We start from the raw sequence: 27074 nt of genomic DNA on the forward strand, positions 1-27074 counted from the left end.
GGTGACCAACACCCCCGTTTCATCTGGGGCTGAGGTTTCCTGGGGCAAGGGGCCTGTGGCTTTGAAATCAGGAAAATTCCAGGCAAACGAGGATGAGGTGGTCACCCTCACCTTGACTACCCTCCAGGACTGGTGTAACGCTCTGGGCCTTGAAAGTAGCTGGGATGGTCAAGGGATTGGAGAGACGAGCCTTCTTTATGTCTACCAAGAAGCTGAGGGAAGGGCACAGGCCACAGACCTGCGGTCCATGAGCTTGCCTTGAACACTTAAACTATTTCTGTTGGCTGATACCCTGCATTAAAAAATCAAGAGATTCCTATATAAAAATTCAGGATTTTTACTTCTCTTGAAAAACCAAAGACATGGCTATACTGTGTTCTGATTCTTTCGGGGAATGATTGACCAGCTGGAGCTGGACTGTGATGGTCTCTGTAGGTGGGGCACCTGCTTTCCAGTTTTATAATGTTTTATAATGCTCCCTGGCTGGCTGCATTAGGTCTGCGTACCAGTCCAGTCTCAGTCCGCATTTGACGGGGTAACCCTGGATAAAACTGAGGGTTGGCTTTGCGGCAGATTCAAGTCCCAGTTCTGTCATCTGAGCTGGCTGACTTTGGTCAGGATAAGTAAACACACTGGGTCTCAGTTTTCTCATCTGTACCTCGAGTGTAATAGAAGTATACTAGTATAATACATAGTAAATGGTAAGTTAAATAAGATATGTACGTTGAGAAAATGTGCAGAAACAGCTTCGCAATGGCCCAGTACAAGTAAGTGTTCATTAAGAGTGCTTGTTCTTTTACTTCTTATTCTATTATCATTGGTTTTATAGAAAATTAAACTGGAATCCAGAATTGCCTGGTGAACGACTTAGAATAGAAATAGAAACTGTGTGAATGAAAACAGTAAGAAGTGCATATGATTGGCATTAAGGAGAGTTATTTTTTAATGTGTGTAGGAACCAAGTATTGAGATGTGCCCATGCAGCTGCAGCTGACCACCTGCATCATTAATGAATGATACCACTGACTGTGGCACAGGAAACGGGACATTCCATTCTCCGCGTACAGGTAATCTTGTGTTCCTCCTTGCATTAGCAAATCCTCTCACACCTTTTTGAATTCAACAAACCTATACTTTTTATACAAAGTGAATTTCTTTGTAGTAGAATCTGTTTCCTAAAGATTTTCTCCTGTTGAAATGGTTTTATCCTATCGTAGCCTTGTGACCCTGGGGATTTTTATCACCGGGCAAAAATGATATACTCTTAATACCTTGGATTTACATAGCAGTTTTCTTCTAGAGAGTTCAAAGGTACTAGCTGGTCCTCAAAGAAATGGTATTTGATATTAGTGATGAAGATGTTGTACCACAGGAAATGACGGTCTATCTTTAAATGTTTCCTCCCTCCTCCCCTCCACTAATATCAAATACCATGAAGATGTTATACCACAGGAAATGATGGTCTATCTTTAAATGTTTCCTCCCCCCCCCTCCCCATTTAAACATCATGACTATTGTAATACTATGGGCTCAGAGCTTTTCTAAGGAGATAATTTGGGCATCTCTGTGGTTTGGTGAAAAGCATTTTTGATTCTGAGTTATTAGGACCTAGGTTTGAGTCTCTGATTGGTCCTGGAGCTGTCTGGGCTTGGCATCCACAAAAATAGGCAGAATTTTAAAGAGAGTTAAATAAAGGGACAATCTGCGAAGCTGTGAACAGGTACAGGTAAACCACCAGAATAGTGGGGTACCTGAGGGCTACTCACAGAGAGGCTGTTTTATGACCCCTGTGCCTCAGAGGCAAGAGGAAAGAGAGGCAGGTAGACTCAGGAGACCAAGGGCCGTGGGGAGATGACCACCTTATCCCAAGAAGATCCTGGTCCACTCAGGTAGGGAGCCGAAGGAAAATAGACTGAGATCACTGTCTCTTTTTCCCTTCCGTTTCCTGGTGGAGTTCCTCATTGGCCAAATCCAACCAGAAGCTTTGGGAAGAAGAACCCTTTGTAGCAGTGTGTACTGCTTAGTCTCCCAGGGCACTGCGAGCACAACGCCCATATAGAAGGAATCAGAAAGGAACAAGCATGATCAGCTATGATCCTGAGCTAGTCTTTTAATGTCTCCGAGTTTCCTTCTTAGCAAGCTAGAGCCGCGTGCATAATACCTACCTCAGAGTGTTATGTGAGGACAGAGTGACATCACATGCACACTCTCCTGGCATGCAGTAGGTCCTCATTTGAAGGGTGAAATAGACTGGTGCTTTGCATATGGCCATTTCATCTATGAGGCAACACAACCCAAGGGCTTGGGTGCTAGTTTTGTGAAGCTCTACGAAAATCTTTGAGCCCTGAAAATACAAATCATGGTTTTAAAATATAAAACGTAACTCAATAACAATAGATAAATCCTTTATCAATTTTATATGAAGCATAATAATGTTATGAATTATTCGACTTTGTCAATGAATCAGGCAGTAACCAACTCTTATTTAGTTCTATACAAGCTTATTTAAAGTGGGATGTGTTCGATACATCTATCTAGGATGTATAGAGTTCTCAGTCTGTTTCACATACTGGTTTTCCTGGGGAAGATTATATTTTAAAAGGTTTATGTTTACTATCATCTCAACGTTGGTGGTGGAGTAATCAAATAGCAGAGCAAGAAGGGACTTGGGAGAATATGGAGACCAGGCAGAAGTGAAAAAAACAAAAAAACTAAAAAAAACAAAACAAAACCCTACAACTGGTAGCCCCTAGATCATACTCAATCCCATGATCCTTTTACATATAAATTATTATGTCTTACAAAATTTTAAATTTAAAAATTCTAAATATAATTAATGTTAAAAGAATAAAAAACGATACTTCACTGATTCTAAAAAGTTTTTTTTTCTTCTACATCTTAACTTCTCAGAAATTAAGATGCATTTTAAGTGATGCCATCTTAGACTTAGTGAATACAGGGTAACTAACATTTAAACATCATGACATTTTGCATAGAAACTTGCAGTTTCTGTCTAAAGGTTGAAAGCTCTCTAAACCTCCTTCTAGGCACCCTGTGTGGCAAGTGTAGTGAAAAAGAGTAGCTCTGAGCTCTTGAGAGGACCCTCAGACCCACCCTATCCTTTCTCACCTCTTCTTTGCTCATTGGAGTTGGAGGAACCTAGTCTAGTGGCTCTAGATTTGGGCTTCCTGGACATGGAGAAGCCTTATAGGGAGGAATGGAGACGCATGGACTGATTTTAATATTCTACAGTATTAATGGTCATCTTACCCAGAGTAAAGCAACAAATCAAGTTGTTGGTTCACTTGAGTATAATAATAATCGTTACCTCCTAATCAAAAGTTCTGATTGTCAGGTGATGAGCAAATAGCAATAATAGTAATAAGATAAGGGGTGAGGGATGATAAATCTGATACATAGTAAATGCAGTGTGATTGTGTGGATCTCTTGAGATGAAAGAGAAGGGGGAGGGAAGAAGGGAGTCGTTGGCAGTGGAAACTTTAAGGAAATGTCACTCCAGAGACAGTTAGTGACTTGTCCAAAAAATCACATGCCTAGCCAGGAAGTGGCAAGTTTTCTTGGCTTTCAGTCCAGTATCCTTTGCTTTCAAACTGCATTCTAACTTGGCAGTCAAACTAATGGAAAAAATATATTCAAACTGCATAAGCAAATACTCTCTAACAAAATGACTTTCAGAGAGATTTTCCTGCTTTTGTCCAGGTACGTGCCAGGAAAAGATTTGAATAAAAATAGCTATGCTATATTGTTTATGTACAGTATTCCTAATATATATTTGGGGACATTAGGGTTTTGCACCAGGATTATTATTTCTCTTATAAGATCCTTCCTATATTATATTTAACTTTTATATGATAATATAAATGGTATATTGGAGATAATAGATCACTCTTAATTTCCGTATCTGGAAATTTGGGATTACAATAAATTATTTTGTGATGGTAACCAGAGATGTGGACATAATATATGCAGGTATTTTTAAAACTCCATTAAGTGATGGGGGCGCCTGGGTGGCACAGTTGGTTAAGCATCTGACTCTTTGTTTCAGCTCAGGTCATGATCTCAGGGTCGTGAGATCGAGCCACTCATCGTGGAGGGGTGGGGCTGAGCACAAAGCCTGCTTGAGACTCTCTCTCCCTCTCCCTCTGCCCGTCCCTCTTCTCTTTCTCTCTCAAATAAATAAATAAATCTTAAAAAAAACTTCCATGAGTGAGAGGCACATTATAAATGTGAACAATGATTCAATATTATTTTTGAAAAAAAGAATAGACCATCCAATCTTGCAAATGAAAGATAATTCTGCAGAGGATGTCTCTATGTCACCTTTCTGGTGTTAAATACTTCAAGTGAAGAAGCTTCTGGGCCTCTGCTTGTATGACTATTCACAATCTAATTGATCTCACTGTCTGAATTGTCCTTTCTTAATTTCACCGCATTACTCATTTACTGTGCTTGCTGTTCAGATATCTGTGAGAGGTAGCAGGGTTCCCCCCCAACCTTAGTCAATTAGACAAGCTATTGTTTCTGATTAAGATATCATATCCCAGAGAATAATAGCAATTAGAGTTGGAACAGGGACCCTGTGGGTCGTGCAGTCCACTCCCCTGCCAGCTCAGGAAAGTGTTTTACATTACACTCTAGTTTTGTGTGGTTTTCTTGATGTTGGTTTTAAAAAATCCAAGCACCTGTCGGTGTTAATTATACCCCTGTCCTGCATCCCTACCATGACTTAGTCTTACTACTTTGCATTGCTGATTCTCATAAATTGGCATTGAATGATGGCTTCATGATGATATCATCTCATCAAAGGACAGGGACATGGTTTTGAGCAGAGAAAGAAATGGTTGTTTCGTTTGTTTTTTTTTTGTTGTTGTTGTTGGGGGGTGGGTGGGGAGTTGGAAGTGAATTTTATTCAAGTATATTAATTTGTCAGGGCTTCCGAGTTTCAAAATGCCTGAAACATAGTAGGTCAATTTTTCATTGACTATTCTTTTTTTTTTAAATATCTTTTTTTTAAGATTTTATTTATTTGTTTGCTAGAGAGAGAGTGAGAGTACAAGCAGGGGGAGTGGCAGGCAGAGGGAGAAGCAGGCTCCCTGCCGAGCAGGGAGCCGGATGTGGAACTCGATCCCAGGACCCTGGGATCATGACCCGAACCAAAGGCAGCCACTTAACTGACTGAGCCACCCAGGTGTCCCGACTATTCTTTTTTAAATCAGGTACATCCATTATCAGAAGGGTTAATCTCTCGGTGTAGAGAATGGTGTCCATAAGAAAGAAGCTCAAATTTCTTTTTTTTTTTTTTTTAAAGATTTTATTTATTTATTTGAGAGGGAGAGAATGAGAGAGAGAGCACATGAGAGGGGGGAGGGTCAGAGGGAGAAGCAGACTCCCCGCCGAGCAGGGAGCCCAATGCGGGACTTGATCCAGGGACTCCAGGATCATGACCTGAGCCGAAGGCAGTCGCTTAACCAACTGAGCTACCCAGGCACCCCAAGAAGCTCAAATTTCTTAAAAGCTTCTTTGATTCAGTTCTTCCTTTGCATGGGGTTCAGGAGAATGGTTTCAGTAGGGGAAAGTGACCCTGAGTGTGGTTGATATAAGAAGAGATGATGATAAAATGATGATGATGAGGAGGAGGAGGATGCACTTTTGAGCACTTACTCTGTGCTAAACACTGCACAAAGTACTTTACATGCGTTATCTCATTTAATCCTCACTGCTACCCAGAGCTAAGGACCAAAATTACCCTCAAATGAAAAAGAGGCCAGAGAAGTTATAAAACCTGCCAAGGTTGGTATGCTAGTAAGTTATGGAGCTAAGATAATAATATCAATGGCAATTATATTGATATAATATTTAATAATTATAATTAATAATATTTAATAATAATAATAATAATTGGAAGCCCTTTCCACCATCAAAGTGGCAACCTGAATGGGAAACAGGGCCGTGGTCATTTTTTTTTTTTTTTTGAGTATGAGATTTTCCAAACCTGTTACAGCCTCCTAATGACCCCTCCATTTATTGTAGGTACCATTTGCCATTAAATATTTGTTGAAATCATTTTGTGTAGATCTACCCCAGCGGATTTAGCAAATACATATTTTGAACAGTATCACTAATTTTGTTGCTTTTTTGGTCATTTTACAAGTAATGCAAGCACATTATTTGCTTTAAATTAAAAACAATACAGGAGGGAATAAAATGATAAAAATGGCCCCTTTCCCTGCCAGTCTTCAGCCTCTGTTCCAACTCCTAGATGTATCACCTGCCAAGAGTTCCTTTTGTCTTCTTTCCGAAAGGTGTTATAAATATTAAAGTCACTTAAGTTTCATGCGTGTTTTTTTTAACCCAAGCAGGATGACACAATGCATATTGTGCTATGTTATTTTTCTATCTTAATACATAATAGCAATAATGCATAAATAGTGTGTCTAATATTCTTTAGATACTGTTTTAAGCTCTTTATATGGATTAACCCATTTAATCCTCATGACGACTCTATGAGATGTGCGTAGTCCTGTGTCCGTTTTACACACAAGAAAACAGGCACAGAGGGGTTAGCAAATTGTTCAAGGACACAGTTGCTAAAGGGATGAAGCTGGAATTTAATTATGCCTTGGAGATCTTTCAATTTGGGGGAATAATAATGACCCTTACTCCTTTTAACTTCTGTATAATATTTCACCATTCACTATATCAGTCAGTGCCCTAAAATGAACATTTTGACTATGTGCTTTTTTTTTTCTATTTTAAGCACTGTTGCAATAATAATCTTTAAGCACACACAGCTTTGTGTATGTGGGCAAGCAAACATTTCCGATTTAGATTCCTAGAATAGAATACCTTGATCAAAGTCCTATGCATTTAAAACTAAAGGTTAAAGCCAAACTATCCTTTAGAGAAGATGCTTACGTTTCCTACCCATTGTGGAAGACTCTGACAACTTCATTGTCTATCTTAAAAACTTCCCTTTTCCGAGCCAGCAGGATTGAGGTTATTTTCCTTAACTTAGCTTCACCCTAACGTTCCAGACTCATTCCTTCAGAAAACCCAATGTTCTAGCTACTCTCATCTTCCTGTTCACTGATTGGGCCATGCTCTTCTGCTCCTCTTTTCCTGAAAACCAGCTATTCCCTCTACCTGGCATTCACTCCCGACCAACTTCAGTGGGCACCTTCTTACTTATGTTTCATGACCCAGCTCAGACGCCTTCACTCTATTCACTCACAGACAGACTTGCATTGTAACAGGTTCAAATGTTGACAGTCACATACTCTAGGCTGCAGAAATGTAGAGTTCTCTTCCTACAGCTAAAATAAAATTTTAGCTCAAGTGCCCTTATTTCCACCAATGGCTGAAAACTCTTAACCTCATCACCTCTGTCAAGACCAAATTAAATTCTAGTAATATTTAAGATTCTCTACCTATCTTCCTCCCTTCCATGGTTTTATAATTTTTTGAGAAAGTCATCCAGGCATTAGAGAATTGTCCAGGACTTGTGCCATCCTCTGGCCCTATTGGTCTCCACTACAAATAGGTAATTTCATCTGGTGTTTGGGGATCCTGTTCTGGAATCTCCTTCTTATCTCTAGCATTTCTGCATTCTTTGTCCATTCTCTACATCTTAGCATTACCCTGTGCTCCTTGGGAGCTCAGGAACTCTTGGCTGATTTCCTCCTACCGTGCTGAAACAGTCAGTGCTCTATGACACTGTCCTTAGAACCCAGCATCTGGACATGTCTCTCAGCCCTTGCTGATAGACTACTTGGGTGCCATGTTGGTTTCTCTGGCACCATGTTTGTTTCTCTGGTGCCATTTTTCTGTAGCATTATGCTGAATGGGAGAGGACCTTCTCAAAGAGGCTTATAAGCTGACTGGGCTATGCCAGAGGAAGCGAGTTACAAGTCCTCATGACTGACAGTTTTTCCAAATCTATCTGAGCATTTGTTTTGCACCCAACTTCTCCCACTAAAGGCTGTTCTTTAGGATGGGAGAAAGGCCAGGGCTTCTTCTTAGATACACACCAATGACTTTACTGTTCTTCAAAACTCTTCTCCCTTTACAAAGGCCTTGTAATTTTTTAAAGAAATTTTCTTTACCAGGTTGGAATAAGACTACAACATCATCATATATCTGCCCCTATTTTTTTGCTTTATTTATGAAACAGTGTTTACATAGTCTTCTAAGCTCTTCCATTGATACTTGGAATTCTGATAAAACCTCTTTTTTTCCCCCTCTGAACCAAGCCTCATTCTTGAAAATCAAGAGCACTTTGACTTTCATGATATTATTTTACAAGTTCAATGAATTGCAAATTGGCTTTAAAAAAAAAATCTTAGTCTATATCTACCTTCCCCTTGAAGGTGTTGATGGGGGTTAGAGAAATGTGGTAAAAGGTATTGAAAATCTACATATTTTAACATCAACATTTTACCCAGTGTAGGACCTGTAATGTATTATAATGTTTTTCACACTGATTGCCATCCTTTGTTTACCCTTCACACCTTACCTGTGAGCTCCTGTAGGAACACTTCTCATGTCATTTCGGCAGCAACCCTCTGGGTGATACATGCAAGTGTTCAATTTATCAATAAACATTTATTGAGTACCACTTCATGTAAGACACTGGGTTAGGCACTGAGGATCACCATTGACCAAAATAGAGTCACAGACTTTCAGGAACCTTGCATGCTAGTGAGGAAGGGTAATATTTAACAAGTCAGCAACACAATTTATTAATTATACCTGTGATCGTTGTTTTTATTATTTGTTTCTGATTCTTGTTGTGGAGGCATACCATGGGATTTCCTGGTTTATTTTCTGAGGCACCCTGGAGTAGAGATGTGAAAATGAATCAAAGTTAAGTAGGCAAGGGGTGGTCAAAGAGAATGGAGAAGGAGAACATTGAATTAAAAAACATGGCAGAAGTCTCCTGGGGAGGAAGGACCTCAGCTTGTCCAAAGCATTAAGAGGAGGCCCATTTGGCTGTAGGACAAAGAGAAAGAGAGGGTGATATGCATGATGAGTGGATGAAGCCAGAGCAAGCATTTTAATGTCTACTGAATAAATAAAAGAATGAATGACCTCTGAGCAATCAGAGGCTTTGACTTCTGCTCTAGGTTGAAAAGCATAGTTGCAAAGAGTCTGTAGTTATGTGATATTGACTAGTACATTCATGCATGGTGTAATCATAAAACAAATGAGAGACTGGGCTAAAGGCAGAGATGTTGGAAGTCTCCAGCACCTTAAATACAAATGTCAGCTGGTTGCCTCTCACCTACAGCAGCATCTTTAGAGCTAAGCTGACATAGAGCATTTCCCCTCAACTTGGTGGTTTCAGTTGAGTGAAGAAATACTTGAGAAGTAAACCATCCAATGCCCCATGTCTGGTGTCAACTGATGGCAGGATATCTGTTGACAGGAGGGAATATTTACTGAAGCTCCAGATGGGGAAAGGTTGATAAGCACTCTGGTCTGTCCTTATCAATGAGGGTCGGAACAGAAGGAAGGTCCAGGACAATCAGGCATCCTCCACTGATGGAGAACCAGGATAAATGTGAACAGAATTGATTCAGGGTTAGTAGGTGCCAGGATGAAAGGCAAAGCTCCAGGAGAATCAATCCGGTAACCACTGCTTTGAGTTAGTAAACCTAGAGATGTCAAGGGAAATATGGCAGCTACCCTGTGGGGGTTTGGTTTGTGGCAACCAGCCAGTTGGAGCAAGGATTTTGCCCTCACTGTATTATCTGATAGCTCTAATACAAGTCAGATGGGAGAGCTAATCAGATCGTTCCCTTGGCCTGGACCCTTTTAAATCAAAGAGAGGTCTATTTTGGCTCTCCATGTTAAGTAGACCCAGAGACCTGACATTTTGTGTTTATTTGAAATGATAAACTTAATCACGAGCGAAATGTTAAGAGATGACAGAACCGGCCACACTAAGGTCACATCGTGTCCCTGCCAAACATAATACAAGCTCTCGCCTTCACCGGGTTGCCAATCTCTGCCACAGGGGGATTGAGCCACTTGCAAATGGGGACTGGAGACTGTCTATGTGATAATTAATCCGTGGCACTCAGGAAAGACTGCCAAATCTGCCATATGGTAGTTTTATGACCTGGACTGCTGTTATCTCTGGAGAAAGCTAACATCATAATCTCATTTACTTGTTATCTGTGATTTGAACTTGTACTTCTACAGAGTAAAATGCAAGCACAGTGAGGAGGCCCAGGATTCCAGAGCCCCTGAGATGTACGCACCAAAACTTCTATCACAAAAGTGTTCAGGAAAAGCCACAAAACTCTGACCTGGGCACCTGCCTGTGTCCTGACCTCACAATGCCCGAGTCCCATGAAGAAATCTGATAGATGTTTATAAGGACTCTACGGTCCATGTAATAGAAACACCTGACTTAAGAAGGGAAGAGGGACTGCCTTCCAGAAACAACATGGGGGTAGAATCTTGTGTTTCTTTGGAATGTGCAGACCGGCTGCTCCTGATTGATTTTTTTCCACCATGACATCTAGTTTGGGTGATGGAGTCACCCGTAGGACTTCCAGAGGTGCATTTGGACTTTGGTAAAATCTAAAAAGAGTTTTACTGAGAGGTGAAGCTTGAAAGTAATTCATAACTGCTGTAACTATAAATGGCACATTGTAGTAGTTACTCACTGGGGCTTCCCCATGGAGAAGAAAGGCTGTGGGCTCTTTCCAAACCCATGAGCTCTGTCTGTGACCACATCCATTTCTCTCTTACTCAAGGAGTTACATTATAAAAGATGAAGCTGGTGCAGATCTCAGGACACAAACTCAAATTTGTAAGAAGAAGCATACCCTCTGGGATGTTCTTGAAGTCAGCTTGAGTTCTATTGTGAGCCTTGGGGTGGAGACTGTACATTTCTTTCCTAACATCTCTTCTTCCCTTACCTCCTCTGAGACAAATATGCAATTTTATTCAGGCTGTGAGCCCAGCTAAGAAGCAGCATTTCATAGACACACTGGAACCCAGCAGGGGCCACATGGTACATTGTAGCCAGTGAGATGAAAGTGCAGGTCCCTATGTGGAAGATCAAAATGGAACATTTAATTATTCTTTGCCTTTCTCCTGCTTCCTGGCCTTTTTATCCTCTTGGAATGTTGATGTAATGGCTGGAGCTCTAGCATGTCTGTGTCCCTGTGTACTTCAGAGCTGTTCTAAGAATGAGAAACAGGAGAATGTGGCGGGTATATACACATACACAAACACACACACATATATATAAATGCACACAAATAGATATGCCTTTATATACACACAGATGTGTGTGTGTATGTGTATATCTCATGATGTCATGATGTTAGAGACACATAGACATTGCTGTTTTAATTCTCTTATTTCCTGTAAGTTCTTTTTTCAACCTATAAGTTGAAGTCAAACTGATATACAGTGAAATGCACAGATCTTAAGGGAATGATCCCATGACTTTTATCCAACATATACCCTGAGGTAACCCCAGTCAAGATAGAGAATATCGCCATGGCTCTGGGTGATTTTCGTGTGATATTTTATTTTAATTAATTAATTAAATAATTAATTTCCATGTGATATTTTAAAGGAGTGGTTCCGAAGTGGTAAAAACACGTGTATACCTGCAGCCTTTATGACAGGTGATGTCCCCTTGTTGACAGGGACTCAGGCTGGGCATGTCTGGGAAAGGAGGTTGGGGAGTCACAGCTCATAGGAGGTTCTCAGACCCCTGGCCTTTCTCCCGTCAGTCTTCTGTGTGGTCACTCTTATCAAGAAAGCATGTCAGGCTGTTTTCCGCAGAAATATTCTGATTATGTGAACTAGATCATGTGGCCTGCGATAAATCACCCTCACTGTCCCCTGGTATTTTGAAAACTGATGAAGCTGCTGATTCTTGGCTCCTTACTTTGTATGCAAATGATGAATTATAGATGGGAAATAGGAAAAGAAGGTTTTCCCTGGTTTGTCGGTTTGAAGAGAAGTGGATTAGAGAAAGAACACTGCTACTCTTGACTATTTATTGTGACATTGCTTAGAAACATTCAAACTCCAAAGCCTCCAAACCTCCGGGGACATTGTTAGCCTTCTGCAGGAATTATTAAAATGTACAGAAATGTAGGCGCCGCACTTTATAATAATTAATCAGGGTCTGTTGATTAATAAAGCTCATTTTTTAGTCTCGATGATTCCAAGTATCATACAAAGGACAGTGTCCTTGTCATTTTGATTAAGAAACCAGACTTTGCAGGGGAAAGAAGTACAGGAAGAGTTGCGCTTCCGCCGTCTCCCCATAAAATAAATATTGAATGAGAATATTAACTCGTTAACCTTGACAACAATTTGTAATTTTCATAAGGGGGAAAAAACTCGCATATTCAGCAAATAAATCGCTGCGGGGATTTCAGGAAAACAAATTGGAGAGAATGAAGAATGCTACCATATGAATTCTGTCATTTTTATGGGCCAGGGTGATTAATTTGTTTGTTTAGGTCCCTCAATTAAGGCCACAAATAGTGTAAGGTGTCGGGAGCAAGTTAACTGTTAGGTCTGGTATGGAACCGTCAACTGCGGGTAAGAAAGAAAGGTCATTTGGGGGAAGTGAGCAACTTGGCCCCCAACCCTGAGTCTTAATACCCTACCACAACCACGTTACCTGGGGTTAGCTGCTGAAGCTGTAATTTTACTCTATTAATAGTTTAAAGCTTGTTTTAACAGATAACCCCTTTCACTGGGCAACTACGCGGGAAAATCATTCGGTGGAATTAAGCGGTACCAGTCACGGCCTTTCCAGGGTTATCTAATTATTTTGAACTCAATTAACCAGGAATAGAGATAAAATAAATAACCCATGAACTATTTACCTTGCTGGTTAGAAGGCTTCTTTTGTCCATTAAAAAAAGAAAGAAAGAAAGAAAGAAAGAAAGAAAGAAAGAAAGAAAGAAAGAAAGAAAGAAAAGAAAGAAAGAAGAGAAATCAAAAGCATTTGAGGCCAGAATCAAAGCCCTGCTTTCTTAATTTTGCATTCATACTGGGGACCCAAGATACATTTCTTCCCTCCTCTGACCTTTCACATTCCTACCCCTGAGGATGTCATTTGTTGAGATATTTGCCGTTATGCATGCGTTAAGCGTACCGTTTTCTCCCAGCTAGCTTGGCTTAAAACTTACTGCCTAGTGACTTTGGATAATCCACATTTTTGTTTGCAAGGTTTGTTTGTTCTTGCTGACTCCACTACCATCCCCTCTGGAGGGGATTGGTGATTTAATATGATTATTTTTAAATTTACTTGAACATTGACTTTTTGAAGGAGAGGCATGATTTAGTATGTTTGTGGTATGGTGGAGGGGAAAATTATGTGAAGTGTGTTTTATATTTCGCTCGGAACAAAGCGAATGAGAGGCAGAGAAAACAATCCTATGAGTCAGTGGGAAGATGAGAGCATTTCTGCAGAACCTTGCTGTGAGGTCCATCTTGGTTTTGCCACTTTCTAGCGACAAGATCTTCGTCAAATTTCTTTATGTCATAGAGCCTATTTCCTGTTTTGTAAAAGGAGGCTAATGATATTACTTACACTACAGGGTTGATGTTAGGATTAAATGAAACACTTAGAAAGTGCTCATCAAAATATCTGGCACATAGTTAAGAATTCAAAAAGTGTTAGCATTGATAACAATGATGAAAGTGGTTGTGTTTGCAGGTTGAGAATGACAGAAGATTAAAAGAGCAGGAATTGGATATTTAATGGAGTTAGTCTCCAGGGCAATAGGCGAGTAACAAGAACAGAGGTGAGGAAACTGGTTTTGGATTATGGGAGGCATAATGAAAGAGAATAGTGGTGGAAATTGGTACTTGTAAGTTTGGAAACGAAGGAGAAGAAAGTTGAATGAGTCCACACATTAGAATCTTCTTTCCCAGTATGTGTTATTCAGAAGGACAACGTCAACACTGAACTGGAAGACACTTTAGGAGCAGGTGAAAGATGAGAACTGGGGGGGCACCTGGGTGGCTCAGATGGTTAAGCGTCTGCCTTTGGCTCAGGTCATGATCCCAGGGTCCTGAGATTCAACCCCACATCAGTCTCCCAGCTCATTGGGGAACCTGCTTCTCCTTCTCCCTCTCCTGTTCCCCCTGCTTGTGCTCTCTCACTCTCTCTGTCAAATAAATAAATAAAATCTTAAAAAAAAAAAAGATAAGAAGTCAGCATGGAGAGGAATGAGAGAGGCAGCTGACCTAGAGTACTGGATAGCAGACAAGGAAAAGCTTTTGATCTCACTAACAAATCAGTGAGTGAATGTGTGTTAGAGATCTTTCCACAAGGAAGTTTTTAAAGGAAGGGTCATGGAAGCCAGTCGTTGGGCAAATTGGTTCCATGATGATATTAAAGGCCTGATCTTGGACAAAGAATAATAAACAGAAAGGTTGATGGTCAACTGCATTATTATCTGCTACAGAAAGCCATGTGATTTTGGTGCACAGTAGGTGCTCAATAAATATTTCTTGGGTATTGACTCTGAACTATCTTCAGGTGTCTCGGGGTTTGGGTTGTACAATGGTTTTATCCACTGTTGTTATTGATTTTAAGAGCAAACAACATGAGCAAAAAAATACACAAAGTAGTATTGGCCCAAAGTATAAAATAAATATTCATGAGTTCCCTACTGATATAAATGATTGAATAAACAAATGAATGGGAGAGTCTAGACAAATATCCCATGTGGGAGAATTCTAAATAATTTATGTAGATGTTTTCAAGGAGTTGGGCCATAACTTGCCTCTTCTCAGGTATAGGGTGTGCACAGTAACTTTCTACCAAAGAGTACAGTGTGGAGAATGGGGCAGGTAACTTTGTATTGAAAACATCCAACAAACACTACCTCAGCCAGGTGATCCAGGTTAATATTAATGGTGATAAGTTGTGTTGATAGTATGTACCCTTGATACTATGTGATGAAAATAGCACCTCACCTCTTTTGGTCTTCCTCCCAAAAATCTGTAACCCTAGTCTAATCATGAGAAAAACATCAGACAATCCTAATTGGGGAACATTCTACAAAATACTTAACCAGTGTTCCTCAAAGCTGTCAGGTCATCAAAGATAAGGGAAGTGAGTAATTATTGCAGCCAAGAGGAACCCAAGGAGACATGTTCACTAAGTATAATGTGGTATCTTGGACTGGATCTTGGAACAGAAAAAGGGCATTAGGTAAAAACTAGGGAAAACTGAACAAAATATTGACTTTAATCAATAATAGTGTATTGCTCTTGGTTCATTCATTGCGACAAATGCACCCTACTAATGTAAGATATTAAACTGGGTGTGGGGTAGATGGGAACCGTATACTGTTGTTGCAATTTTTCTGTAAATCTAAAACTATTCTAAAAAAAAAAATTTTTTTTTTTTAAAGCAAACAGCAGTAAATATAGAGAATGATAAATGATGAGTGAGGCTGGGGATTAAAACAAGCATTATCTGGGAAGGAAAGAGTCCAGCTCCAAAAGGAAGATCAGGAATGTCAGTGTTTCACCACACATGCCACCAACCCCCTACTTCCTGCTGTGAAAACAATCAGTTGGGGAGATTCTCAAACACAATCAGACAACTTCAACAATTCTAGGCTGTCCAGCAGAGACTTCTACAAGCCCTCTTCCTTCTCCTCTTCCTCTTTCCTTGAGGCAATTTACTTAAATTCCTTTTGAAAATAGCACTTAACTTCTGTGTCTCATAGAATTGATGTGCCCATTCTGTGAAAGAGTTCATGCAAAGCTCTTAAGACAGCATCTTGCACATAATAGCATTGTGAGTTTCCATAGTTCCTACTTTCTTTCCTTAATTCAAATAATATTTAAACCAACAGACCGAACATTGTTGGATCATCATTTAATTGTTAAAAAATGTAGGGTATTTTTTAAATTTTATTATGTTATGTTAGTCACCATACAATACATCATTAGTTTTTGACGTAGTGATCCACGCTTCATTGTTTTCATCTAACTCCCAGTGCTCCATGCAGTACGTGCCCTCCTTAATACCTATCACCAGGCTAACCCATCCCCCCATCGCCCTCCCCTCTAACACCCTCAGTTTGTTTCTCAGAGTCCATAGTCTCTCATGGTTCATCTCTCCCTCCGATCCCCCCCCCCTTCATTTGTCCCTTCCTTCTCCTAATGTCCTCCATGTTATTCCTTATGTTCCACAAATAAGTGAAACTATATGATAATTGACTTTCTCTGCTTGACTTATTTCACTTAGCATAATCTCCTCCAGTCCCATCCATGTTGATGTAAAAGTTGGGTATTCATCCTTTCTGATGGCTGAGTAATATTCCATTGTATATATGAACCACATCTTCTTTATCCACTCATCTGTTGAAGGGCATCTTGGCTCTTTCCACAGTTTGGCTATTGCAGACATTGCCGCTATGAACATTGGGGTGCATATGGCCCTTCTTTTCACTACATCTGTGTCTTTGGGGTAAATACCCAGTAGTGCAATTGCTGGGTCATAGGGTAGCTCTATTTTTAATTTTTTGAGGAACCTCCACACTGTTTCCAAAGTGGCTATACCAACTTGCATTCCCACCAACAGTGTAAGAGGGTTCTCCTTTCTCCACAACCTTTCTAATGTTTGTTGTTTCTTGCCTTGTCAATTTTTGCCATTGTAATTGGTGTAAGGTGGTATCTCAGTGTGGTTTTGATTTGAATTTCCCTGATGGTTAATGATGATGAACATTTTTTCATGTGTCTGTTAGCCCTTTGTATGTCTTCTTTGGAGAAGTGTCTGTTCATGTCTTCTGCCCATTTTTTGACTTGATTATTTGTTTTTTGGGTGTTGAGTTTGAGAAGTTCTTTATAGATCTCGGATACCAGCCCTTTATCTGTAGTGTCATTTGCAAATATCTTCTCCCATTCTGTGGGTTGCCTCTTTGTTTTGTTGACTGTTTCCTTTGCTGTGCAGAAGCTTTTTATCTTGATGAAGTCCCAAGAGTTCATTTTTGCTTTTGTTTCACTAGCCTTTGAAGATGAATTTCGAAAGAAGTTGCTGTGGCTGATGTCAAAGAGGTTACTGCCTATGTTCTCCTCTAGGATTTTGATGGATTCCTGTGTCACATTGAGGTCTTTCATCCATTTTATCTTTGTGAATGGTGTTAGAGAATGGTCGAGTTTCATTCTTCTGCATGTGGCTGTCCAATTTTCCCAGCACCATTTACTGAAGAGACTGTCTTTTTTCCATTGCATGTTTTTTCCTGCTTTGTCAAAGATTATTTGACCATAAAGTTGAGGGTCCATATCTGGGTTCTCTATTCTGTTCCATTGGTCTGTATGTCTGTTTTTGTGCCAGTACCATGCTGTCTTGGTGATCACAGCTTTGTAACATAGCTTAAAATCGGGCAACGTGATGCCCCCTGCTTTGTTTTTCTTTTTCAACATTTCCTTGGTGATTCGGGATCTTTTCTGATTCCATACAAATTTTAGGATTGTTTGTTCCAGCACTTTGAAAAATGTCATTGGAATTTTGATCGGGATGGCATTGAAGGCATAGATTGCTCTGGGTAGCATAGACATTTTAACAATGTTTATTCTTCCGATCCATGAGCATGGAATGTTTTTCCATCTTTTTGTGTCTTCTTCAATTTCTTTCAAGAGTATTGTCAACTTTTTTGGATCAATATATGAAGCTTTGGTTAACATTTTTGTACATAAATATTCGGATCATTTCTTTTGGATGAATTACCAGAAGTGGGATTATTATAAAGTCAAAGGATATGAATGATGTTAAGCCTCTTGCAGCATATTGCAAAATTGCTTTCAAATAAAGAATAAACCACGTTATACCCTCAATAATATAAAATGCTGTTCTTCAGTGGTGCAAATATATTTTCCCCCTCTATACCAGAACTCTTTTCTATGTTGAAGGAATCCCCTTAGTTTTGAGGTAGAGACTGCCTCCCCTTATAGCTGCTGACATGGTCTTATGTTTACTTCTCCATGCCGCTTTGAAGCCAAGATGTTGTCTAGACTCTTCCACTGAGATGCCCAGGCCTGCCCAATATTGGAATGGGAGCTGGTGATGCAAAGAAGCAAGGAGCTGCAGGGACATCCTCCCGGCAGCTGTGGGGCTCTGAGCTCCAGATCACGTTCCTGGAGGAACACTGGCAGGGAGCTGAGGCCGTAACCAAGGTCATGGAGTACTGGCAGGCCATACGACAGCACCTAGTGCTGGACCAGTTCTGTATGTGTCACCTAGGCCATGTGCATGGCTACCAGCCCTGGACTTCATTCTCCATCGTTCCCAGAAATGCTGCGAGTGACCCAATAACATTATAATAAATTACCTTCTTGCTAAAATCAGCTGGAATAGGCCACTGCTGCGTGCAAGGAAGACCCCTATGGTTATATATACCATCTTACCATCCCTCAGCAGCACTGAGTTTAACTTGGCTTTCATCTCTGTTCATCTGCTGGGTGACAATCTGATACTCCTTTATTTTATTCATTACTACTGAATTTGAGAACCTTTTTACCTATCTCCTTGTCAACTGGCCTTTATAATCTACTTCTCCCCCCCCCACCCCCAGAATGCACTCCACTTTTCCTCATAGGAAATGAAGCTGGAGAATCTCAAAGGAAGAACACACAAAATAGTAGATCATGGCTCTTTGACAGGGAGTGGTTTGTTTTTTTTCTTGTACTTTTCTGAATTTCCTTTTTTTCCTTAATATAGGTAATATTTCTTGTATACTTTCTATGCATTAACAAATTTTCCAAGGGCTTTCCATGTATTATTTAATTTAATCCTTCAAAAATCCTATGAGATAGATAGTATCACTATTCCCATTTCATGGATGAGAAAACTAAACCAGAGATAGGTTAATAACTCATCTAAGGTCACCAATCTAGCAAGAGAACTGTAACCCAGGCAGCCTAATTACAGAGATGGAAACCTTTCCCATTGCACTAGGCTCTATATTATTTCTCTGCTGATTAAAAAATCACCAACTGTCCTAAAACACTAAGAAGAACGATCATATAAGTAGATCATCAAAATTACTAACAAATCATTACTAGAACCTGCCTGTTATTGGGCGTTGTTGTTTTAATCTACTGGCAAAGGAATTCAAGTTCTGCATTTCAGTTGAAATTCAAGGTTTTCTGGAGATCAATGGAATCTGCAACTTTCTATATGAATCTTTGCAATAGCTTATTAAAATGAGGCAGTGGGGAAAATGCTGGGGGAGGTAGTCATTCATTTATGGCAGGTTTCATTGACTAATACCAGCAAAGGTTTCTGTTCTGCTTTTGTTTCTCAAAGTGCTAATAGCAAGATTCTGTCCCTGCAATCCTATTACTAGTGGCAATGGAATATAATCAGGCAGTACCTGCAGGATAAGTCAAAAGATTAAATTAAGTTGGGATTTGAATCCCCACTAAACACAGAATCAAACAAAGATTAGATTTCTGGACCTCAGTCTCAGAATGGCTTTCAAGGGCTTCTCTTAAACAATAACAAAAACATCATTATTCACTTTGACCACTGGCATGTTTAAAGAAATACAGACAAAGAGAGATGAGGGAGAGAAGGGGCTGCCACAGAATGGAGTCTCGTTCTCTATTCCCTAAGTACCTTCCAACTTCACAGAGCTTGTTCATTTCCTGACCGACCTGGTGAATTCAACTGTGTTGAATTCACATTTGGCGCCATGAAGGAATCCAAGTGGAAGAATGTATGTTCCCATCCCTAGAATCCTGACAATCTCATCTTGATCCACCGTTCCATTCCTGAATACGAAGACAAATTAGCACAAGACTCATTTTGGTTTGGACAAGCTACTAAGAAGAAATTCTGGAAAAGCTGTAATGTAGGTAAGTATGGGTGCTAAAGATGTGAAAATACAAAAACAAGAGTGGAGGGGAGCGGCAGGATTTTCCTTCCTTTGCTTCTCCTTTGTCCATTTCCTATTTTTGTTGGTGGTGGACTTGCTGTTCCTCAATGTACTATACGATCACCTTTTTTTAGCAGACCAAATTATACAAATCTGAGTATTAACAGTGATTCTTGACATTGGACATTTTTCCCGGTTCCTGGCTTTCTCCTTGATGCTTTTCCATCAAGAGCAACATGCTTCCTGAAGACATCCTGACTCCAAATTACCTTTTACGGTTCATCTAGAGATTTCACTCTTCCATGGTCTTTTATTTTATAAAGAAACAGGTTTAACCGCTTTCTAGGATTAGAGAACAAGGAAAGCACACTAAAGTGAAAGTATAGGTTGGTGCCTCAGAACATCTACCAAGCTCTGCACATCAGTGACCTTCGGAACCACATTTGGATCTGACAACACCAAAAATCTCCCGATTGTATTAAATATAAAAATCAATCATATCCATTACTATAAGAATAACTAAAATTTATTGATCATTTACATGTTGGGTATGCTTCTCAGAACTTTACACACCTGAACTCATTTAATTCTAATAGCAATGTGATGAGGCAGGTTCAATGAATAGATGAGGACTCGGGGACTGGTATGGAAGGTCACTTGCCCAAACTCACAGAGCTGGCAAGCAGAGGAGTTGGGGTTCAAACCCCAGTGGTTGGAAACCAGATCCCATGTTCCCTATGATCAAACAGGACTGCCTCTGCAAAGGATGGTAAAAACCAATTTAGAGTATATATATTTTTTTCATTTTCTGCCGCTTTACCATATTTACAATTTCAAACAGTTTCCTTCCTTGGCCATAGATGTTTACACCTGCCTGTTGTAGTGGTCATTCATGCTTCCTGCCGGCTCAGAATCATAACTACTTCCGCTCTGCATTTGAGGTGCCATTCCATTGCCTTTGATTACAGGGCTAGAGGGATAGCCAACCAGACTTCCCCACCACCCCTTTTCCAACAGATAGGCATGTGACCCAAGCTAAGCCAAATGGTTTCATTGCCTTGCAATTTAAATCTGGAAAAGAATGACCCCAACATTGGTTTAACTGGCACTGCCCATTAGCCTATCATTTCCTTCTCTGCAGGCACATGGAGCTGTCTGGGTTCCTGTACTTTTTGAGTCTTGGTTCCATAGCTTCCCTTTCGATTTTGTGCCCTATTACCTAAACTCTTCCATTAAATTCTCTCTCTCTCTCTCCTCTCTTTGGCTTAACATAGCCAAAGTGGATTTCTGTTATTAGTAGCCAAAGAATCTTAACAAGAATCTTAACGGATATACCTATCAAGATGAACAATGTTAAAGAAAAAAGAACATTTCCCCACAGGAGTCCTTTTCATGCATTCCCCAAACTAAATGCAATGGCAAAGAATTATTTATCGAGTGCTTGTTGTATGCAGGCATGCTTTACGTGCATTCCTTTCAGATTAGGAAACTGGGTAGGGAAGGAAGTAAAACGCCACAAAAGGAGATGAATGGTGTTGGAAGACCTCGAAACAAACCAAGCCTTATTCCAGGAGCCTCAGCCCCATGCTGGTGTTTGACGCAAAATGAAGATAAAAAATGAGCCATCGTATAACATTTGTAATTTACCAAGGGCTGTCCTGCAAAGCTTTTCCTTTGCTCCGTGAGACCCCTCTATAGGTAGGTGGCAAGCCCACCTGCCAGGAGCATTTGCTCCCCCCTCCTTGTTGCGGTCTCCCCCCCAAAGCACTCAGGTCTTTACACACATGTCACCTCCTAAGAAAGGCCATCCTGACAAGCTCATGGAAGTGTTCACCCTTCTACAGACACTCACGATCCCCTTCATGTTCCTCCTGGCTCTTATAACTGCCAGAAATTATATTCCTGTGGTTTCTTGTGCATTATGTCACCCCATTAGAATGCAAATCCCTGTGACTATCTTGTTCACCTCAGTATTTTCAGCACATTATAACTGTTTCTGACACAGAGCAGACACTTACTAACATTTGCTTAATATATAAATAAAAGAACACATTTTTATTATTTTATACTTCCTTTCCCTTTGTAGCACTGGAACTGCTGGCTGTCTAGGGGCGATTTAGTCACTTCACTTTAGTGAGCTTTTGTTTTTTCATCTGTTAAATGGGGGCAAGAAGAGTACCTCCTGCTGGGGTTGTTGTTTGACTTACATGAAGTGATATATATATAAAGCCTGTAGCATTAAGTGTTCAGTAGGAAGGGGAGGGGAGTAGACGCTACTTGGTACCCACCCACCATTTGGACATACAACATTTGACTCTTAAGTATAAAATGCAAAATTGTATTTTTTAATATCAGAAATTTAAAACAGATTCAGAAAATGGGAAATTTATATAAAATTCGATTTTTAACGTATTGATATGAATTTGCTGTTTGGGACTCTCTGGTCCCAAGTTTGGTTCCACATCAAATGAATTAAAGCACAAGAGTATATGTTTATTACTAAGATCACCAGCGCTAATCCGCCAGGGCTTGATCCAATGGCTCAGTGATATCGGCAGGATGTGTGTCTCTCCATCTCTCAGCTTTGCTTCCCTCTAGGATTGGCTTCCCTCTCAAGGAGGTCATTCCCTGACATGGCTGTCCTCTATGACATCAGACGTGTAGTCTATCAGCTAAAAGCCCTGGCAAAACAAGAGCATATCTTCCTCTGTATTTCTGGCAGAGGTCTGAGAATTGTGTCTCCTTGGCCTAACTTGGGTCACATGATCATCTCCAAACTAATCATGGTAGCCAAGGGGATAGATTGCTCCCATAGGCCACTGGGCTATGTGTCCAAGCTTGGAGTCAAGGGTGGAGTCAACCACTCACACTAAGCTTGGAGAAGGAATAGCCCCTAAAGGGGAGCTGGGGTACTGTTACCAGAAGGGGAAAATGGAAGACTGGACAGACACAGTTAACAGATAGCTATTCCATTTATTTAGGTAGCAATAATGATAGCTCTGAAGATGATGGTTCTGACAATAAAAGAGAAGAACGTGTGACTCAGAGTGATCACACAGCTTATGCAAGATTCCTCACTTAGAGATAGGGTGACTAACAATCCCAGTTTGCCTAGGGTTTTCAATGCTAAAACTGAGGAATTCCCAGGCAAACTGAGAGGAGTTAATCACCCTATCCAGAAGTACTAGTAGAATCATGCTTAGACTCTGCTTGGCATTGTCTTTCCTTCTTCCTCTAATGCTCATGCCACAGCCACCCACCAAGCTTTTCCTGCGCACCGGCTAGGCGGTGGGATTCAGAGTCTCTTCTGCCAAAGACAGTCATAGCAGAACAGTAATAGCTTGAATGCAGTACGTACAGCACAACATGCAATTGAATTATAAAGTGACCTACCCCTGATGAGGGCTGTCTTTTTTTTTTTTTTTTTTTTTTTGAGGGCTGTCTTTGAGGTTGGGCATGAGAACATTCCCAGAGAAAGTCAGCTCTGATGTCATCTTGAAGGAGAAATAGGATCAAGCTCGTGGTTCCTAATTCTAAGTAAATGGTCTTTCCATTAACCCTTGACTATAAAGTGTGCATTATATCAACAGAAATACAGAAAGATTCTTGGTTCTCCCCAGGATTGATCTTCTATTGACTAACAGCTTAACATATTCAATAGAAATGGGGTTATACACAGATGTGGACATAACCCCATAGGGATGTGTGTGTTCATCTGAATTTTAGAAGACGGGTGTCTGGCTATGTCTGATCTTCCCCAAGAGAGATAACAAATGTCTGAAAATTTTGATCCTATTTGCTTCTTGTTGAGCCTCCCACCTCTCCCCATCCACATAGCTCTCTAGCACCCACACCATGAGGGTTCAGAAACTCTCCTGATGCCAAGAACCCTCCATGGTCTTGGCTCCTATCCAAGAGCAGATAAAAGATGGCTCTCAAGACAAGCCCCAAATATCAACTTAGTCCTGAAACAAACACATAAACACACACACACACACACACACACACACACACACACACTGTGTGAAAATTATTCTAAATACCTTGCTATTTCAAAGAGATTGTACATAAAGGAGGATTTGAGTCAGGGGAAAAAAAACAAAGCATTTTGTTTCATAAATAGAATTGGTGTGGGAGTTGATTGTTTTCTCTCCTGAGGGATAAACATTTTAATTTAATAACAGTCAGAAAGTGCCTAAATGTTCTTGAAGAAAAAATATGGTGTTCCTAGGAGGGCAGAATCTATTCACTTGCTGAATACTTAGAATGAGACATTTCATTGCAGTGTTACTCAAAAATACCTACCAAAATTTTCCAAGTGTTGCATTTTAGTAAAAAAATGTTATCACTTATTGGGAACTTTTTCCATATGGCAAATGCAGCACATACATTTTCTGACTTTCTCCTCATGTCAAGCCTATGGAGCAGGGGTAATTCTAATCCCCATTTTGCAGGTGGTTGAACAGGGGCTGAGAGAAGTTCGTCAGCTTGCAAGTAAGGGGCAGAGAAGGAATTCAAACTCAGGTCTGTCTGTCTGACTTCAACATTGTGTCTGTACACTTACAAAGCAGGACTGTTTACAACACCTTCCAAAAGAGCCATGGAACGTGGGACATGGATTCTTAAGAGGAGAAAAGGACTGAGAAAAGGAATTAAGAAAATAAAAATGAGTTTGCTCAGGATTTATTAAGAGAATGCCACCGCAGCTAAGGCAACCGACAGGGAAGCAGCCAGGCCAAGGAAATAAAATTACATGTGTGAAAAAAAAATAAAAGAATATCTTTTAGAATTTGATAGAATTTGGTCATGTTTGAGATAGATTGCTTGTCTGTTGCCAGACCTTTGGGAAGGGTGTAACTGACTTTCCATGCATAGATATGAAATAATACGTAGAAGGGCACCATCAGAGATGTTTAAATTACTGCCTCTTCCACTTCATCTATTAGCCGGTCTGTTCTGCCTTCATCTTCTTGGCCGCAGTATTATCTAGAGATACCGCATCCAAACCAGGTTTCATAAACCGTTCAGATTCATTCAATCAATAAAGACTATTCTTTTTTTTTTTTTTAAGATTTATCTGTTTATTATTTGAGAGAGAGAGCATGCATATGTGATTGGTAGGGGAGAGGAAGAGGAAGAGCGAGAATCTCAAGCAGACTCCCTGCTGAGCTCGGAGCCCGGCGCAGGACCTTGAGATCACAATCTGAGCCAAAATCAAGAGTCTGACACTCAACTGAATGAGCCACCCGGGCACCCCAAGACCTATTCTTTACTACTAATCACACTGTCTAATATTTAGAGTGTTTGTTTTATGGCAGGCTCTCATCTAAGGTCTTTAGCTATATTAACTAATTAGAATTCTCACAACAACTCCTCAAGGGAGGTATCTTTATTATCCCTATTTTTTAGAAGAAATTGTGGCACAAAGAGGTTAAGTCACTTACCCAGGGTGTCAGTAAGAGTCAAAGCTAGAATTCAAACCCAAGAAGTCTGGTTCCAGGGCCCACACTCCTAAGCATCATGTCATACTGCCTCTAGACAAGGCTTCAACATACTTTTTCTATAAAGGGCCAGATAGTAAATATTTCAGGTTTTGCAGGCCATGTGGTCTCTCTCACAACTTCTCATCTCTGCTGTCCAACAACTGCCATTGTAGTACAAAAGCAGCCATAGGCAGTACAGAAATGAATGGACAAGGCTGTGTGCCAATAAAACTTTATTTACAAAAAGGCAGCGGTCCAGATTTTGGCCATTGGCCTAGACTATATCACACTATATATAATGGCTGGGATTCCTGGTCTCTTATGTAGGTCATTGCAGCCATAGTTATAGTAAATTTTCCCACATGCCTTTTGGCTTTTTTATGTTTTGTTTCTTTTACTTTTTTTGTTAGGTTAATGATAATGTTGATAATGCTAGTACTTGCTAATGTTGGCTGAGTATTTCTGCATAGGTCAGGGAGCTGAGGTAAAAGAGGGAATGAAATTTTACCAAACGGCCAAAGTGTGCAGGCAGAGCTGAGACTCAAAACCAAAAGTGTCTAATGTCAAAGAACCTCATCCTACTCACTAAGAATAGATTCTTAAAGTGTGATTTATAGACCACTTGCATCAGGATCTTGGGGAGGGGATTGCAAATCTGCATCTTAATAAGCTGACTAGGTGATTCTTAAGTGCATTAAAATGTGATGAGCCCAGCATTAACACTATGAGGCTAACCACTTCTTCTGGGATGCTCTCTTAGACCCTCAAGTCTGGATTAGGACTCCTTCTGGGGCTCTGCAATCCCTGTGATTATCCATCCTACTACTGTTCATCCTACATTGTAATAACCTGAAGACTGTCTGTCTCCTTCATTAGTCAGTCATCCTCAAATGTTATAAATAGTGTCTATAAGGTCACTGTCCTGCAGATAAAGTCCATCATGTCGTTTGACCTCTATGTATATATTCTGAATGAGTGAATAAATTGATTAATACAAATACTAACTTCATGGGGTTTACAATGATCTTCATAATGACACTTTCTATATTTAATGCATGATTTGTATGGTTTGCCCCCAGATTCTCTTGTTTTCTTTTCTTTTGCTACAAATCCCTCTGTTCAATTTTCAATATATTTGAATATGTATCAGCTGCCCCTATAAACACAGTTTTTATTTTTATTCTTAGTGTGCCTTATGTTGAATATGTAACTGAAGAGAGCTAAGAACTGTAACTGTCCTTTAGGAAGAATATCCTAAAAGATGGGCATTATTTATATGTCATTTTATTAATGTGCATTTATTAATACTTATAATGATCCTAGTGAGGAATTATCAAACAGAGTCCTTACCTTCCAAGAGCTTTTAATTCAGTTGAAGAAGATCCAAAACTCTATTAAATGGCAAAGAATAGATGTAATTTTGTACTAAATTACACAGATAAATCCATTTGTTTAACCAATAAGTATTTGTTAAGCACTTATACCTTCTAATCACTGGTCCAAGTGTGAAAGATACAGGACCAAGCAAGACAGGGTCCATGGAACTTCCATTTTAGCTCAGAAAGACAAGACTGCAACCCAGAAAGACAATACATGAACAAGACAGCTGCAGGTAATGGTAAGTGATGGAAGAAATCAAAACAGGGTAAAATGATAGTGACTGGGGGTGGGATACTCTGGG

The 27074-nt window shown here is 40.0% G+C and overlaps 1 protein-coding gene across 3 annotated transcripts in view; it reads left to right on the forward strand.

Moving 5' to 3' along the window:
- Positions 1-27074, forward strand: part of TSHZ2 (teashirt zinc finger homeobox 2) — a 739565-nt gene that overhangs the window by 142938 nt on the left and 569553 nt on the right. For all 3 annotated transcript variants that reach the window (XM_078057314.1, XM_078057311.1, XM_078057312.1), the window contains exon 2: positions 956-1067. In XM_078057314.1, coding sequence (XP_077913440.1) covers positions 1010-1067 — 58 coding nt within the window. In that variant the 5' untranslated portion in view covers positions 956-1009. The remainder of the gene's footprint in view (positions 1-955; positions 1068-27074) is intronic.

The sequence above is a fragment of the Halichoerus grypus genome, chromosome 10 (assembly GCF_964656455.1).
Source record: "Halichoerus grypus chromosome 10, mHalGry1.hap1.1, whole genome shotgun sequence".
NCBI classification, from domain to species: domain Eukaryota; kingdom Metazoa; phylum Chordata; class Mammalia; order Carnivora; family Phocidae; genus Halichoerus; species Halichoerus grypus.